The sequence below is a fragment of the Pungitius pungitius genome, chromosome 20 (genome assembly GCF_949316345.1).
Source record: "Pungitius pungitius chromosome 20, fPunPun2.1, whole genome shotgun sequence".
Taxonomy (NCBI): domain Eukaryota; kingdom Metazoa; phylum Chordata; class Actinopteri; order Perciformes; family Gasterosteidae; genus Pungitius; species Pungitius pungitius.
In genome coordinates, this window is record NC_084919.1 from 12421662 (window position 1) to 12439860 (window position 18199).

The 18199-nt window shown below is 42.6% G+C and overlaps 1 protein-coding gene across 1 annotated transcript; it reads right to left on the minus strand.

Annotated features, from left to right (window-relative positions):
• Positions 1 to 326: 326 nt before the first annotated feature.
• Positions 327 to 18126, minus strand: LOC119194633 (disks large-associated protein 2). Its single transcript, XM_062559448.1, has 7 exons — positions 13870 to 18126; positions 10847 to 11205; positions 10051 to 10136; positions 9498 to 9964; positions 9183 to 9274; positions 7774 to 7926; positions 327 to 7270 (listed from the first exon to the last, which is right to left on the minus strand). Exons 1-7 carry the CDS (start codon positions 13970 to 13972, stop codon positions 7058 to 7060), a joined length of 1473 nt encoding a protein of 490 aa, XP_062415432.1. The 5' UTR covers positions 13973 to 18126; the 3' UTR covers positions 327 to 7057.
• Between the last annotated feature and the right edge of the window lie 73 nt (positions 18127 to 18199).

Genomic DNA, 18199 nt, shown 5'->3' on the forward strand with positions numbered 1-18199 from the left:
AGAGGCCCTCTCATGCTGCATGATTAACCCCTGACCTCCGTAAACCACGACTTCTAGTTATTTATTTATTTATTATATTATCTTTTGCCTAACGAGATCCTCAAGTTGTTTAAATCATCAAAGTTGTAACTGTTGTGAGACTCTTCGCGTGGATTCCCCCTCAGCAAGCGTCTACATATTTTGTATTATTCTGATCATCATTTGAGTCACTAGAGAATGAACCCTTTGTTAGTAATCCCACATGCTTCGTGATACAGCTGCATCACCGAAGCCTCTCCGAACTCCCGCTACTGCAGCTAAAAGAAGAAAGCGCGCTCTCACAGCCATGCAGTTTTCTTCAAAAAATTTAATTTGCACAATTATTTACAGATGGTTGATAGCAGTACTTAGAAGAGGCAAAAATATACTGAGCCACGTCGATAAAGCAGAAAAATAATAGAATGATATAAACTGTTGAAACCAACCAAAACCTTGAATTAAAAAAAAGAAAGTTTGCAATTCATTTGTAAGTAAACCAATCTAGAAATGAAATATTCAGCTAAAATTATTATTACAAACACAAACTGATCTGTAGACTGCTGTAATACTCAACAGCAATGAAACACTAAATAATACATTGATTTTCACTATCCTGCATGCTATCTGAAGATCTTATAAAATAATGTTAAACAACAAAACATGGTCAAGAGCGGAAAATAGTTCCATTTAAATTAGTCATATATTATATATTTATATATGTATATTTCTGTACAAATACTGAATATTTGGCATTATATTTATCCTCATTGTTATTGTGTCTAACAATTCAAATTAGTTTTAAGCTAACCACAAATGTTGTATTCTGTACATTTTTTTATTTCATGTCACATTGCAAAACCCATAAGAGGCCTTTTGGTTATTTCTACCCACGGCCACGGCACAAGACATTTCTCCACCTAAAGGCAAAAAGAACCGTCTTCTCTCTCTCCTCAAAAAACGCCGAAACAACAACAAATAAAACGCACAGCCCCAGAGACATTTTTCCTCCCAGTTATACAGTCAATAGCATTTCCCCAAAATGCAAATGAGGACAACGGATGCCTGTGGATTGTGACCATGACGAGTTGGTGCAGAGGTGTAGAAGAGTATAACTACTCCAGAGGCACCGCGGACTGATTTACATCAACTATGGGGTTTTGCCCTGAGGTCACAAGTAAAAAAAATAAAAATAATGGAGGAATTCAAACTTAGAAACATGAGACAACTTATAGATATTAAGTATGAGAAAAAGTTACATGCAAAGCATCTCCACTGCGATGTAACCTAAGCAAAACATTCACCTATTCAAAAGAATATTTTATTTTGGTAAATATGTTTATTTGCTTTCTCAGTTAAGAATACATTATATTTATATTTTTGTCTGGATTGAACAAACCTAACTTGCTTATTGAGGTTATTTTAGGCAGATTTAGCCGACACCTCCGGACGGAGTCTGACTCCCCCGATACATTAGCTTAGCTGTAAATATAAGGATGTTACAAACAAGACAAATCAAGTTAAATAGTGAGCTTTACAGATGCTTACAGGGGAATTTGTTAACCTTTGGTCGGAGCCATATTAGTCGTCTCAATGTATTCAGTCTTTGCAGCTGGATTCAAATTTAATGGAAAAAAAGAGTAGTACTTATCTAACTTACCCAACTCCGGCCTGGACAGCAAATATACATATTTTACCAAAATGTCAGACAGTTAAGCAGTAACAAGCACACAAAGCATACAGTAAGAGCCCTCAGATTTAGGTTAGGATTTTAAATATTAAGAGGAAAAGCCATCCTAAATATCTAAATTAGGCTTATTGCTTGAGGAGCAGACACACAGCCGAGTCTTACTTGCATGACATCAGTTTTGTCTGTTTGGCTTGTGACAACAGGCAAAACTCTCCTCCATGTCTCCAAAAGTCACACCATGTATGAGAAGAGAGAGCAAGCAGCAGTCGACTGTATCCGAAACGGGGAGAAAAGCTTTCTATGGAAATGCAAAGAAGGGAAAATCTGGGCTTTTACCTTGAGGATATAATATGACATGCCGTTGTAGTGAGTATGTGTGTACTTGATGCTTTTGGTGTGTGTTGATTGTCAGAATAAATAGACAAAAGTAAAGCAAATTTAGGGAAAGTACAAGGAGAGAAATTGGTTGATTCAGCACCTTTACGAACTTCTCTGAGGTTTATCTTTAGAACAACTATTAAAGGATGTCAGTGTAAAGTATGGTGCAAAAGGGACCGCGGCAAATGACCTCTCAACTCACGAGACACTTCGCCTCGGCCCGAAGTGACAGGTAGCACCTCACCTTGTGCCCCCCCCCCCCACACACACAGTGCAACGCAAGGTAGACTCGTCGTGCGCTGCATAGTGCACAGGCGTGACAAAGGGTTACAAACTACTCCCGCCGCGTTGGCCTGAAACACCTGACCGCGAGGTAAGTAGCTGTAGGGGGAGGGGCCTGTTGTTGTATGGAAACACTATTGCACTTTTTTGGGGCGGGTCAAGTTTTGTCAGTCCCCCCCGGATCGATGTGGCTGTGGATACCGAGAAGGCCAAAAGCATCACAAGGTTACAATGTTACAGCCAGGAGGAGAAATAGATGGAGACCTTGGTTTGGGTGAAATAAAGGAGCACTCTGAGATGTTTTTAAATGGAGCTGTACACGCTGTCACAACCCAAATCAAACCTCTCATGGTGTATCGTAGCGAGCTCTAGACGATCCGAACCCCCCCCCAAAAAATGTTCTATATCCTCCTGTGGTGTTGTGCTGTCGTTTTGTTACAGTAGGACGTTTGATGAGTCAAACATGAACGTAAAAGTAGTTTTCTGCACCCAAAAAACCTCCAGCCCTGTTTCCAGCCCTTTTTGTAATGGTGTCACGGACAAACCTGCACTCTTCGAGGTGTTGGATTCCTTTCACGTGTCTCAACCCCAAACATTCACTTCACAGAGTCGTATGTGGATCTAACTGTAAGGCACCTGAGGATTTGTCATGCACATAATTGCCAAACTTCTTAAGCCCCGCGTGTCATGGTGGGAACACCAACGCTACAGAAAAATAGCGTGCTGCTCTGGAGTCCTCCTAAAGTCTAAACACCTCACTCACTCACACACACACACACACACACCGCCCTACTGTACGCACATACTTGCAGCAGCTGGTGTCCCTGTGACTTTTCGAGGACATCTCAATGCGTCTGAGGTCTTACTGACTGGTACGTGGTGACTAAACAGCCCTCTAGTCATTCTTCTCCCTTCACTCTCACACACTTGGCCCCTTTTCTTTCTTTCTTTCTTTTTGTCAGGCTCTAAAGCAGAGAAGGGGATTTTTCATACGCTAAACCAACCTCGTTCCCGACAAACCGACACGTTGTTTATTGAACTCACGCCTGTGGGTTGGATATTGAAAATGGACATTTTAACAAGCCTCACTGAAATTCCTCGCAACACAAACTACAAAAAGCTTGAAGGGATGACGATGACGAGCGCCACCTCATGGAGTCGTAAACATGACGGATTCACAGTATGCAGTCGGTGGGAAGTAGACTTGATTTGCATGACTTCTCAGTCAGGCGGAAGAGCAGTTGGATAAAATTAGCCCATCGACTGTGGTCAGAATGTGGAGAAGCTGTTGTTGGCTCCTCTGGGGTTAGGACTTAGCAAGCTGAGGGACTTTCACGTCTCCAGCAGTACTCTAACCCGAGCATAAGTGAAGATGCTGATACGTAAAAAAAGCAGTGGCACCAAGTGTCGAACAGACAGATACTTCTGGTTAATGACCACGTTGCTTCTAGCTGGACAGCACTACTGTTTAGTGTCAGTTTAGCAAAGCCAGCCTTGAATCCCTCTTAACTCTGCTCAGCTGGATTCTATTTAATAAACACCAACAACTGTGCAACTTCCAATATTAACCAACGGTGTTCCCTTTTGAAATGGCACGAGCATTTTAGACATTTACTTCCTAATGCATTATTATGTCATCCTAATTAGAGGTATGGTATTTGGGAGCAGGTCGGTAGCTTGAATGTAGAAAAACTACAGAATGTGTTACGTTTTGGGGGAAATGAGCTGGAGAAGAGAATGATAAAACAAAATCGAAGAAGAGACTGAACAGAGTGTAGAGTGCAGAACTTTCGAATGAGAAACGGCATAACATGTGATACTAATGGGCAAAGTGGGCCTCCTCTTGACAAAATCAACACAAAACATTTAAGCACTGTAATTTGTTCAGATTGAATGAAGAAGAAAAACGCTTAATAAGATGATTAAAAAGCCTCCTGTCGAACGAGGGTAATTAAATGGAATCAGTTGGATCCTTCTTCTCTGAAATACAATATGAATGGTGTCTTAATGCTGGAGGTAAATCCCCTTAATGGAAGAAGATACTGCATCTTTAAGAAAATTTGAGATATCATTAAACTCAAGAGAATTGTCATCTTATTGGTCTCTGTAATTATATAATGCACTTGATATATATTTTTAAAAAATATCTCTTTTCAATTACTAGTCCTTCATAGTATGCTGACAGTAAATATACAGTGAAGCAATGTCATTCAAACTCCTTCACTAGCATTTGGTTAGAAGAAGGTGAATTAGGGGGAAGCTTAAAAAACAAGCAACAGCAAATATTTTTATTGGTGCATATAAATCTAAACTCCACAGAAGATTGGTGCTAATTCTTGCAGTCTACATATAGAATTCTGTATAAAAGTATTCAGACATATTGTTTACATATTGATATTTCTGGACTAGTAAGTATAAATATAATATTTTTCCTATCCATTTTTTTGTTCATCATTGATCTTCATCAATTGCTCTTTGACTAGGAGTTAATTTATTACATATATTGAAACAAGATCATCTATTCTGAGTTACATGTTTTGTTTTGGTAATGTTACACAAACATGTCTAAAAACACAAAATCAGTGTGAAAGAATGCACTGCCCTCACTGACCTCTCATGGTGTCACCTTATAATAATTCATCTTAAAATAAACTACGGAATTTATGTTTAATCAAATAAATGTGTTTGTCCGATTGAGTTGGAGTTTTCAGCAGCTGCTTATCTCCTGGGAAGCTTTTCTTCTTCTTTTTGCATTAGTTAGGGCTCTACATTCAAAGGTGTTTTGGGTAAGGCCATCCGATAAGATAAGAGTTTTAGCTCTGTTGAAGAAATATCACAAAAGAAAAGCTATTGGTCAATAAAATCCACACCGCAAGCAATAATAACTCCTCATAAACCCATTATGACTCATCCAATTACAACAAAATGTGAAACCTTTTGGGATTTAAGGAAGCATAAATCTATTGGTCCTTTGTTGGCGTTTGTTAAGATTGGAAAATGAGGCTTAATGAGCAATGCAGCGCATATGTTAGGGACACATTGTTGCTCTGGTGTGAAACGTGGACGCGGTGCTGTGGGGCGGCTGAGCTAGCGGCTGGACGTGTTCGTAGATTCATATTCACGGTTGGTGGAATGTCAAAGCCTGTGATCTAGGACATGTAAACATCTCTGACCCCTTGCATGTTGGAAAGCAAGTTCTGCCATAAAGTCACAATCTACCAAGAGTCCTTGTAGAGGCAACGTGCACCATATTAATACATCTTTGTTTAAAAAGTCCTTGAGTGTTTGTGTGTGTGTGTGTGTGTGTGTGCGCGCACATACGACTGGGTAAAGGACAACAGTTTTAGAGTAAAAAGCAGCACCATTTACTATAGTAACTGAATATTGTTAAAGTGTCGCTTGCACCTTTCTTTCGTCGACCACACGATCAAAACAACGACGCGAGTTTTCAATAAGCCCCGCGTGGAACTAAAGGTGCCTTCTTCCTGCTAGACAAAGTCAACTCACAACTGGTTCAACTTTAAATACAAAATATATACTGTAGGTCATAATGGTGGTCGTATGATGAGATACTTTAAGTACAATTAAAAGAGAATCACAATAGTGTAAATATACGCAAAAGAGATGTAAACAAAACGCAGTGCAGTTCATGTGACTTATAGTATAACATGAAGTTCTATAGTCAATTTTCCATAAGTGTTCTTGCAATTCAACTGCAACAATGTCACATGAGCTTCATAAACTACATTTCCCTTGGAAATACAAACATGAATATTATACGGTGCAAAATGCACCTACAGTCCCCTCTTCCAGGCTGCGCAAAACTGTCTTGGTTAATAATTCATATTTGTTCTGCAATGGAAATGTATCCAGCAGCAAATTACGCACATAGCTTTAAAATATACAGTCCTAAGGAGCGGCATGGTGTTGGGTTTGTTTCCCGATCTCACTCAGCTGCAGCATGCCTGTTTAAAGATGGATGGATGATAGAAGTTGTGCAGCACCTCAGACACGCTGTCAGACATTTCTAAAAGCGCTCCCACCGCGGACTGGAAAGAAAGGGATCGACCGGTACCAGGCCTTAGCCACCTCCACAGACCAGGCTGTGTGTGATGGAGAAATAACTCTGCTTTTAGCCTTACTGGGACACCTGGGGCTGCCGAGGCCGAGACTTGTTGTTGCTGGTGGGAAAGTCAGCGGCACTTTGTGTTTCCCTTTGAATGTGGCACTGACAGCACCCCCCCCTCACTCACAGTGGGGGGATGGCAACGACACCGCAAGTTCTAACAGTAATAGTTGTGACCAAATAAAGAACTTATTTTTTTTTTGGGGGGGGGGGATCATTTTGGAACATGGCAGCTCATTCTTGAGTGGTTTATAGCTACACTAGGCAACCTCTGTTCAACCGGCTGATCCGGGACACGCTCTACCCCAAAACAACCGTCCACACCTGAATCCTCTGGCTGGGATTTGGGCCTTTCTTCCCCACGTCGTCGCTTAAGCTGACGAAAAAAAGAAGGAAAAAAAGACGACAACAACTGCAATCTTGCCTAGTGTAGCTCCAGCGGGGGACGGTGAGAGTTGACGGGAGAACGGGGGGGGGGGGGGTGATGACAGACTGTGGCGGCGAGCTGGTCGTGACGAGCTGGTTTTTTTGATTGGATGCCTAAGGATGAATCCCCCCGGTGGACCTCAAAGCCGCGTCTGGGCTTCGGGGATGTAGATCTCGATGCTGTCCGCCCTCTCTGTGACCGAGTTCTGTCTGAAGGAAGCCGCCCGCTTGGCGGCCATGAGGCGTCGGCGGGCCTCCTGGCGCTGGCGGTCCTGAAGGTCCAGGGAGCGCTCTCGCGTCACGCCGCGCCCCTTGGACGGCCGCTTTGCCAGAGGTGGTGGCCACTTTCGCTCCTTGGGACACAGGATGATATGGTTTAAAAGTAACTGCTGTGGGACATGTTGCTTTTTTTGTTCTTTTTCTTCACCCATTAGTTAGTCCGTTTACCGGAAATCTCCAAATCTGTTTGAGAATTGTTTTGGCTTTAATCACTGGGGGTGAAAAGCAGGCTTTGGTCAGTATTTTACCAAAAACTGCCGCAGCAGAAGCAGGCGATGAGTTAGGATAACAGTGGATGGGGTAACTACAGACAATATGGATACGCCAGATAAAATGAGTCGTAATTTGTTCGCAAATCGACACAACTGGTTTTAGAAGATGTTGCTCTCCGTCAGGGCTGAACGGATGTTGCCTTCTAATAGATCCCCTGCAGTGTTATGACAAGAAGGATTAACCTCCTACTGGTCACAAGTCTATGAACGGAACGCAGATGTTGTTGGGTTAGTTTTCTCAAAAGCTAAGTGAGTTCACCCGGAAACCATTTAGTCTAATTGTAATGAGTTTCTGGATATTTTACCTTCTTATCTGGGCTCTCCACCAGCTGCCAATGGTTGCTCTTGATCTGCTGCAGTTCATCAAACTTGGCAGTGACGTCATCAATGGAAAGCTGCAGGAGGTCCCAAAATCCCGCCAGGTCCTGAGATGTGGGTCTGGGCATGGCACTGGGGTCCTGAAGGGACGGAGAAGTGCCACATGCACTGAATTAAAATGATTGTCCTTCTTTGTTAAGTGCAGGATTGCAGGACACTGGTTTAAAAAAGCAGACAAACACTATAGAATGTTAGACTTGTACTACTAGCATTATGACACTTCTTTCTCAGGACATTTTGCTACCCATAGCAACCTCCCCATTCCCACCACTGTGTGGCAGTACAGCACCAACAATGACTCGTAACCTCGACCTTTTCTCTTTGTTGCCTTTCATTGCATCCTTTCTTTTAACAGCAGATTTGATCTATTTTGTGTTGTAGCAAAAACAATGTTTCTTAAAGGTCATATTCAGGGTCCTACGGGGTGATACACGGCGGAATTAGAATTTTCTGTCAGCACACAAATGTATTGATTTGATTTTGGAAGAATATCTGAATTGTCTTTGCGATTGAAATGACAAACAATGTGTTGTTTGATGTTCCTGCATCCCTTCATGGTACCTGCTTTGCCCCGTTGGCTCACGTTGTGTCCACTGATGATCACAACTCGACACTAATCTCATCATGCAGCCCCACGCAGACATGTGCTCGTCACCACAGACACTAAACGAGGAACGCGTGTGATCTCAGAGCGAGCAACGCTCTGTCGAGTCAAACTGTCTGCACATAACGCAGTTCGTCCTCGGACCAGAAGGTCCAATGACCCTTTGTTCATCACCTTATTATCCATGGGGGAAGAGTGCGATCAAAGACACACACACACACACATAAATGCACACAAAAAAAACACAACAGAGAGAACAGGTTGATTTCAAACCACCTCCACAAGGTGTATTTTTGCTTTTCATTCAAAACATTTGCAACACTTTAGTGAGGTGTGATTAAGTGCCTCTTTTCACTGTATTTTCACCTCTACTGTATCTGCAAAAACATTCCCACTTATGATACTATCATGTGCGCACTGTGTTAACAGCCAGCTTTAGACAGAAGCTCTGATTCTCTGGTCGACACGAGGAATGAATAGTGAGACGGCGTGTGCGGCCCATTGTTCAAACTGCGGTACCCTCCACGCAGGTGCTGCTGCCCATTGGAATTCCCCTTTGCTTTACGGCGGGGTCAATAGGGACCGCTCCACTACTGATCCCTATGCTCTATTTCTGGAAGCAGCACACAGTGCAGCGTGCAGACCGAGCCCCGACGGAGACAGGCCCTACCAAACAGGTTCAGACCTGACCCCTGTACCACATGGACAACAACGTGTTTGAATAGCACTCACCAGATTCTGCTGACATAGCCAGTAAAACTGCTGAAACTTTTGAGACATCAGTAGCTGAGCACTTCCCACTGCGCTCCGGATTTTTCCCAGGACTGGTGGACGCACACACACACAAACATATAGCGGGAGACAGAGAAAAAGAGAGATTCTGGTTTTCTGACAGCTTGGCATCATCCAACGTGGTCACAAAACATCCATCACAATTCTGCCTCTGCAAAGTCCAAATGTTAGTTACTATGGCTACGGTTTCACATACTGCCAAAAAACAACAACAACAAAGAATGATTATAGAGCATGTATCATGAAAGCATTGACCTGCGACATCTAAAGCAGCTCCCGATTTGACAAGACTGTTGTTTCCCCCGGGACACTCACTCTCCTCTGTCAGATCGTGCTCCTCGGCCTCCCTCTCCATCTCTTTGCACCACCCCTCCAGCCGCTTGGTCTCGTTGTGAAGGAGCTGCATGAACCAGCTGCCGTCCCGGCGGAGCGGGGACACTCTGCCGCTCTCCGCGCCCTCCAGGCTGGGCTCGGCGAGCCAGGGTTCGGGCTGCGGGCTGGGGGGCCCGCTGGAGGGCCGGTAGTCCTCCCTGTAGCTGAACAGGCCCTGGGTGCGCACCGTGCGGATGGCGCCGTACTGCGTGGGCGTGCTGGGCTCAGAGTGGCGACCGAAGCCGCCGCCGAACTGCAGGCCTTTGTCCTCCATGGAGGGGAAGCCCTCCAGCTCCATGTCGGCCTGCACTGCTGTGGTCACACTGTTGGAGCGCTTGAACCTCCCGTGGCTGCAACGCAGACAGGAGACGGGACACGGGCGGTGCTTAGCAAACGGACTTCTAGACACCGTGCTTCCTCTGTCCGAGCAACGTACCGTTTGTGGTCCTCCACCTGGATTCCTATGGAGTGGAACTGAGGAAGGCCTTTGCTTTCTGACTCCGAGTCCGTCACCGATTCCACCTGAAAAATACACCAAACAGAGCAGCGTAAAACAAAACAAAAAAAAGTTAGTAGTTCCCCCCCCTCCCCCCTCGTTTATGTTGACTGGAGTTGTTACTTTTTAGGGACAAAAGTATGCAAGGGCCACTTAAAAGTCCATTGCAACAACGAGACCAACCTGTAATGAGTCGGATGGACACAAGGTTTTAAGGTTGCCAGAGACAATCCAGTTAGAGCTGCTCAGTGTTCTCATTTGCAAGAGGACCGGCAATTATTTTCCAACACCAAGCTCGGCGTTGTCCTCGAGAGGCGTCTGCGGGGGCGACATGCAGGTACGACACGACCCACAGAGACAGGCGTCCAAAGTCGGAGCTCAAAAAGGAGGTCATGTGAGGATGAGGCGTCACGGAAAGCACACAAAGCAGAATCCTTTTCTTGTGTTGAAGGGATTTGTTCAGGTAGGATTCGTATTACAATCGAACCATGATGCGCATGAGAGACCCTCATTTGGCTCTCTGCTTTTGAATAAGCCCTGTCCATGTAAAACAGCCTGACACCCGTAAAGGCCAACACTAACCCTAACCCTTCCAAACCATGTACTTCACACAGGTTGGTACATTTGGGAATTTGTAAAAAAAAAAAAAAAAAAATAACAGAATGAACTCATTTGCACGTATACTAATTTTTGTTGTATTAGTACAACATTGTGAATGTGGACATTAAGTCGTCACCTGTATCCCGATGGAAGAGCGCGGGGTCTTGAGGTACTCCTCCGCCTTGGACACCAGCACCGCCTTGTCGCACGTCTGGACCGAGGTGTGGCTGCCCGAGGCCGCGTGCCTCTTTCCGGCGGCCGACTCCATGGCCGCGGTGACGGCCTTGGTGCTGTCCAGGCTGTCCGCCGAGCTGTAGATGGGGCGGCCGAGGCTGTCCGTGGTCCAGAGGCCGCCCCGCGGGTGCCTGCCCTCCTGGTAGGCGTCCTGCGTGGATTCTGTGCTGCTCTGGGCCGTCACGGATATGAGGGGCTTGGTGGTGCTACGCGGCGGCACAGGAGGTGGAGTCTTCTTGTAGCTGGGGGGATATGATACCGCTGCGTAGCACGAGGCAAGGCAAGGGTGGTGGGGAGGGAGGGGGGAGGGGTACAAAGATAAGACATGAGAATGAAAAATGTGGCCACAAGGGGGCCGAGTCCCGCAGTTCACCTGGATCCCACAGTGTGTGATGAGGGCATTTAGGCACTTAAAGGAAATGTAAGTAAGAGGTTGAAAAGCAACAGCAGCCTTTGTAAAATGTCTGTGTTTATTGGGGAGGGGCAATGAAGTATTAAGGAAACGATTTTATCTTCTAAAGGCAAAAAAATAGAAAAAAAAGTCTGGTGATAATCCATCCAGATGGACCTCACAGCAGAGTTGGAAAAGAACCAACGTCACCGGTTGGATATCTTTCTTTTCTGAGCTACGCCGAGGTGTGAATTAATATGTAGTTGCTCAGCGCTTACATTTCCAAAATCCTGGTGCCGTGAATGAATATCTCCATTTGAAGAGGTTTCTATACATAAATTAAGTTCTATGCATTCATTTCAGAAAAAATACCATTCCGTTGGTTAAGTCTGAGCACATTAGTTGATCCACAATCTATACTCCTGAGTTTATTTCAGATGTTCATCTTACATCTGCGTATCATGCAAACCTTCTTATAACAAGTATAGACTTTGTCAAGATTGTGTTGTAGGCTCCTTTAGGAGCCATTTACCCATAAAGAGCTTATGATCAATTAATATAGAAGTCTGATATTCGGTTCTTAATATCTTATATGCATACATTTCAATACTAAAGTACATATTCAATACATGATCAAACAGGTGCTGTATGCTGGCCTTAACAGGTGTAGGCAGAGCACCTCACACAGACACACACACACACGCACACACACCACTTTGGATTACAGGTAATTAAGTGCAATAAGAAATAAGAAACCACAGGGAACTCTCATAAGCTAAATCCAATCACAGACTTGACTCCCTTCCAACTTGAAGGGACTTTTAGTTCTGCAAGACGCAGTGGGCGGATACCAGAATGAAAGGAGCGCAGTGACTCAGGCAGCGCCCAACGCCACACGTTCTATTTTTACACGTTCGACCAATTTCACTTTCATAAGTACAGATCGCTTGTTGGTTAGTTTCTTGACTACTTTGGAGAGAAACACTGAGTGTGATGCCTTCTTTTACAACAAAACCCATTATCTTCCACTATCTATGATGTGTTAAGGACACTGGTTTTTTGACCTGATGTTTGCACTACATCAAAGGTCACGTGGTCTCTAACATTCGTCCACATAGTGGAGATATGCTGTGAGACTGGTAACACTGTGGACCCTCATTGATGTCATAATGAGACCCTCAGCAGTACACAGTTATTCTGTAGTTCATTCATACATGTTGGGCTCGCCTTAATGGAGTGACATTTGGATTGGATTGACATGTTTAGTGAAGACACTTCATTTGCCCGTCAAACCATTACACAATAAGAGAAGTGCTCTACTCCATCTGACAACAAGAAGAAAAGAATCGACTAAGTAATGTCTGACTTTAATGTTGACTTGACACAGATGTCCTGCTATAGACTGTGCAACATTTCTGCTAAAAGTACATTATTGAGGCTGATTTAACTAACTAAAAGATTTGCTACGACCCTCACACTTCATTCAGTACACTTCATTTCAAAGGGGATATATTTATATATCTTTAAACGAAAGCGAGGAAACACATGAACTCATTAACAATGAAATGCTCCGGCTTTGGTTCAGCCAGTTAGAACTCGCTGTGTTTGAACTGGAGTGTTTGGTTTACCACTGCTGCACTGAGAAGTTTAGCAAACAGGCCGACACACCGCAGGACTGAGTGGACCTGAACGTCACGCCATGATATTGCGTTGCCCTCCTGATTAAAAGTGTTTACTTGTAATACTGCAAACAGTGAATCCCCTAATGGTTCCTGTCAACAAAACCCGTCATTTTGACCTCGCCGCCCACACTAAAGACCCCACCTAGTTCCCTTCTGTCGCCATTTCTAACTTTATTAACTCAAGCGGTGAACCGATGCGGTGCCTGAGGACGTTAGCAGAGCAACAAAGACGGCCTCCAGCAGCGCGGCGCCGGCGGGGAGAGCTGACGAAGGAGTCAGACTTTTAGGACTTGGATGATTAATTTAGGTGATATAGAAGAAAATGTTTCCAGCTGCCTTCAAATAATACATATAGGAAGCCAGAGGCTTGTTACTAGTAAGATCTTATTTGTTTTGGTAATATAATAACTTTATTATTTTTACCCACTGCGCAAGTTTTTAAACTTTCATTGCACAACATCATAAATAAATATTACAACTAAAACCAGATTCTTCTCAGCTCTCTGATCAGGTGACAGCCAGGTGTTTCTCTCGTGACCTGCTTCCTGCAGTCGGCCTCTCAAAGTCGTTTTCAGTAGCAACACAAGCGCAATGTCTGAGAAATCCGTTCCAATGGGACGCAGTTTTAACCGGTTTACGATATGCAGTGATTGACTCTGTGAGCGCTTCACCATCCGTGTTTGGAAGCAGAATTTATTGGTTTGATTTGACCTTCTTTCTTTACTTCATCGTGATCAAAAAGTAGACTGTCCCCGTCCCCCCCGCGACGTCACTCAGGCATGTATGACTGCAGCTGGGATGTAGTTTGAATGGCTGCTGTGATGAAGGAACAGAGAGGAGACGCAGGCGTACCTGAAGGTGGCTGAGCGCGGTCCACACTGCAGGAAGAAGGGAGACGAAACTGAATCCCTGCAAGGAGCAAGCCACACCAGTTAGAGAGTACCAGCAATCCCATGCAGACCTACAGGGAATCTTTCCTTACCTACCATAACTAACGCCAAGGGTCTAAGGTATAGTACGACATTTGCACCGCATGCTTAAAGCCTAACAATCAGTCAGTAAACAGTCAGGAAGAGAGAGAAACACAGATCCGTTTAGTTTACACTGTTAGAAATGGGTCACACGAGTGTGTATTTGGCTTATAATCAATTCATATGGGTGAGTTACTTTTGCAGTAACAAACTCTTAGTCACCGCTTCACCACGTGTAGAAAAAAAGAGAAATGTTCTGGGCAACGGGCCATGATCATGCAGCTGCTGTGTTTCTGTCTCTAAATGCAGATAAAACTTGCAACTTGATGAGCATTGCTCATGGGCAACATTTCCCCAGGAGCTGCCCCCACCTTGTTGAAGTGAAAACAAACTTTACTATCAGGGGAATTTAGATGCAGTTATTCCCTTTTTCTATCTGTAGTAGCTAACAGCAAAAAACGCCTTTCGGCATTAACACCACCAACAATAAAGCTCAATTAAAGTAAGAGAAAGTCCAAAATGGGCCAAATTGGAAGAACAAAATGGAATCAGCTTCATAGTCTTTAACAAAATCAATGTATAACATAGTTTTTAAGAATTTTGCCCATCTGCAGTGCCCTCATGTGTTGACTATTTATCTGTCAGGATCAATCCATACAAATCACTCACGGGATAACATGCATCATCTATATCGCAAAACAGACAGCTAGACATTATCTTACTAGACATATAAGACACAGCCGACATTGTTGAAAACATAAATATGAAACTCAACTTAAAAACTTAGATCCTGAATTTTCAAAGTTTAACAAAAACAACTGTTCCAAATAACGGTTTTAACTGGCGATATAATTCCTATTGTCTGGTCTTTGAATATTATATGATAACATATTCTAAATGTAAGTATTAATCTTGTTTTATAACCAGTACAGTGTGTCTCTTGAGAGATGCACATTGTAATTTATATATAGTATAGGGCAAAACATTTTTGTGTACAGACAAAGACTTAGAAGACACAAAGATATTTTTTATAATCAACTACCAAATTAGCCACTCCACTACTATGGGAAAATTACACACAAAAAAGAACTTGAATACCACAATTCCTTTCTAAGGCAAGTGCCATATTTTAAGATACAACAGAAATGAGGCTTAAATAGACGGCAAACAAAGACAATCTGACAAAATGTGCTGAGACAAAAAGACAAAGATGTTTTTAAACATAAAGCACCACAGTCTATCCGTCTGGTTTTTCTTTTGAATTCTTGACTGCCTCTGGTGATTCAAAAATGTCTTATATTGAAAAGTGTTGCATGCACGTAGGGTTACACTTTTACCATTTAAAAGAGATTATACTGAATATGACCACAACACTTATATCTAGAGCCAGTTTGCTGCTGTTTACTTACTTTGTATTAGGTTGCATGAGCTTAAATCATACTTTACATGAAAGGAAAGTACCCCGCTGCACTAAAAATTCATGTTATTAAAATAAAGGCTAATTGCTGAAAACATGTAATTACAACCACTTACCATGTTCCCACTTTACCATGTGAACATAAGAAGTGCTGCTGGGATGGAAGTTTGATAATTTAGATACTATAAAAACTATGGTACATCCATTGGCTTTATGTAAAGTATGACCTAATATCATTTCCTAAAAGATTTTGTTGCAGAAAATATGAAACAGACCTTCCCTCTCGTGTTTTTTCAACAAGGCCCCTCAAACCTTTTCGCTCCTTTGTGACCAAGACATAAATTTCAGGAAAAAAAATCGTTGCAAAGGTTCTGACTGCGTCCCGTCCCCCGTCCGAATCCCTCCATTTCTGCCAGTCTTTTCTCGCCATTGACGTGGACTCAGACTGGCAAAGAGGCCGGTGAGATGCTGCTCTGACTCAGGTCAGGGTGGATTGTGGCTTAATGATGTGCAATGACTGACGAGCTGCGTACATGAGCATGGGGGCTGAAGATGAAGCGAATGTCTCTCAGGGTTCAGTGTAACACCATCTTCCATAGTACCGTGGTATTAATCATGGAAACCTAGTGACTATCTAGCTTTACCCTGAGGCTAAAAAAACAACAAACATATTCATGTCTTCCTTTTTCCTGTATTCTGGGGATTACATTGCTGATTTAGCAAAATGTAAACTGAAAGATGCTTGCGTTCAGAAATAGTCCAAAACTAACTTTTATTTTGAAATTGTTTTGATGATAAACTTAATGGCGTTTCTTTGGAATGCATAAAAGTAAAAAAATAATCGCAACAGGCAAGCTTACTGTGTTTGACTAAAATAAGTGTAACTTATCATTTGATCTGATCAATACACTGTATATACCTGACCCTACGGTACTGAAGATATTCCAAGGACTGTTGCACTGATGGCTGCCGGTTGATGAGTCTCTCCATGGGGGAATGAATGGATGGACGAGTTGACGTAGGACAACTAGCAGGACCTGAGGGTGTGTATCGGTCAGTGATTCCAACTGATTCTGCTGGATTTACAAAATTTAGAAAGTGGGTTTGTGTAGCTCCTTTTTCAAGAGTCGCACAACAAAACAAGCATGTTGTTCATAGCCACATACATATATACATACAGTGGTGATGCCCCCATGGATGCAAGGTGGATTAACCGTTTATGTATGAAATATCACAACAAACCAATACAAATCAATGGCCTACACGGATTATTTCAACAAACCATCAAATCAATCCAGCAAAATAGGTGGCCTTCTCCAAAATAAAAGAAAAGTAACTTAAACAAAAGACCTGCCAGCAGCAGCTGGAAGCTGTAATGTTAATTGTACTGTATGATCACAGGTTTTAGACAAAGAGTGGCCTAAAAGCAGTCCGTTTAAAACACATGTATGTCTACAATGTTGGACTAGAAGAAAGAGTAGTTCAAACCAAAAAAGGATTCATCCTGTTGAACCACCAACTCTTCAGGAAAATGTATTTCTAAGCTGCCTGCTAGGTTAAAATAGTCAGTGTGAGCAAAGACTGTAAAGTGCTCTAAAATGTGTCCACACCATGGTTCACATGGGAACTTTGGCCTGGTGGTGGCACTATAGGAGAGGTCATGGGTTCACCTCCAACATCAGGACACATTCTTTGGGGTTCTGACTCTCGACAATCGTTTCATATGTGACATTGTGACATGTTGCTTTGAACTAACGTGTCGGATAGACACAGACAGACCATTAAATATGTTTTCTTTGCTGCTAGTTGGGCCTTTAAACTTGGTTTGCTTTAATTACAATGGCAGCTGAATATAAATGTGAACATGTCATTATGAAGCAACAGTTCGTAGAATCAATCACATCTTCTGCATACGGTAACACCCGCGAGTACAATACAGTGTGGAGGATTGTATGTAGACTCCATAAAAATGTGTTTCAAGTATTCAGAGAATCTGCGACCATGTGATTTTGAGTATTCAATTCATCACGATCTTAGTTTAGTTAGTTTTGGATTATTGGTAATAACTATCCTTCCCTTTTTAAACAGATTTTGGAAAAAAAGACTGAATTTAAAATCCCATCATTGTAAAAATCCCTGTTACTGAAAGCCACCAACACAAATACAGAATGTGATCCTGATGGATTTTATCGATAAGCGGCATTGATTTGAGCTGGTTTGTTTGTCATAACCCGCCTTGCTGCATGACACGATATTTCAAATAAAGACACACTAACGTGTGCACATTTTATTCCCCATCTCTCGCTTAAAGAAAATGTATACAGTGGTTAAAGCAAGAAGGTGAATCTCTTAAGATACAAATGGCTTGGAACAAAATAGTAATATAAATCCTAATAAATAAAAAACGGAAAATAATTTCATGGACTTTGTACAATGCTTCATGCACATCTCATTAAATGTAAAGATCAGCTGTGTACTGTTGAAATACAGTAGACACTGTTCAAGTAACACCAACGTGTTCTAACTCAACAGATGTTGGGTTTGCTCATCTTTTCCCGTTTTGTGGTATAATATTTAAAATTCCACTGAATTCAATGTGAAAACAAATGAAAACATGTATATATATTATACATACTTAGTGAGTATGAGAGTATTCTTAAGCAATGATGTATCTTATTTTCAAACTGTTAATGAGTAGACAAAAAGTATGAAGAAGTGTATTAACAACATATATATTTATATATATATAAAAAGATAGAATAAAGCGGTTCCCTACCAGACCTACCGTACTCTC

What these genes read in the sequence shown, in the direction of transcription:
- LOC119194633 (XM_062559448.1), bottom strand. Translation starts at nt 13,972, where the DNA reads ATGGGATTGCTGGTACTCTCTAACTGGTGTGGCTTGCTCCTTGCAGGG. An exon ending in CCGCGCTCAGCCACCTTCAG is followed by an intron (nt 11,206 to 13,869) that starts GTACGCCTGCGT and finishes CGTGCTACGCAG; the next exon opens with CGGTATCATATCCCCCCAGC. An exon ending in GCTCTTCCATCGGGATACAG is followed by an intron (nt 10,137 to 10,846) that starts GTGACGACTTAA and finishes TGTATTTTTCAG; the next exon opens with GTGGAATCGGTGACGGACTC.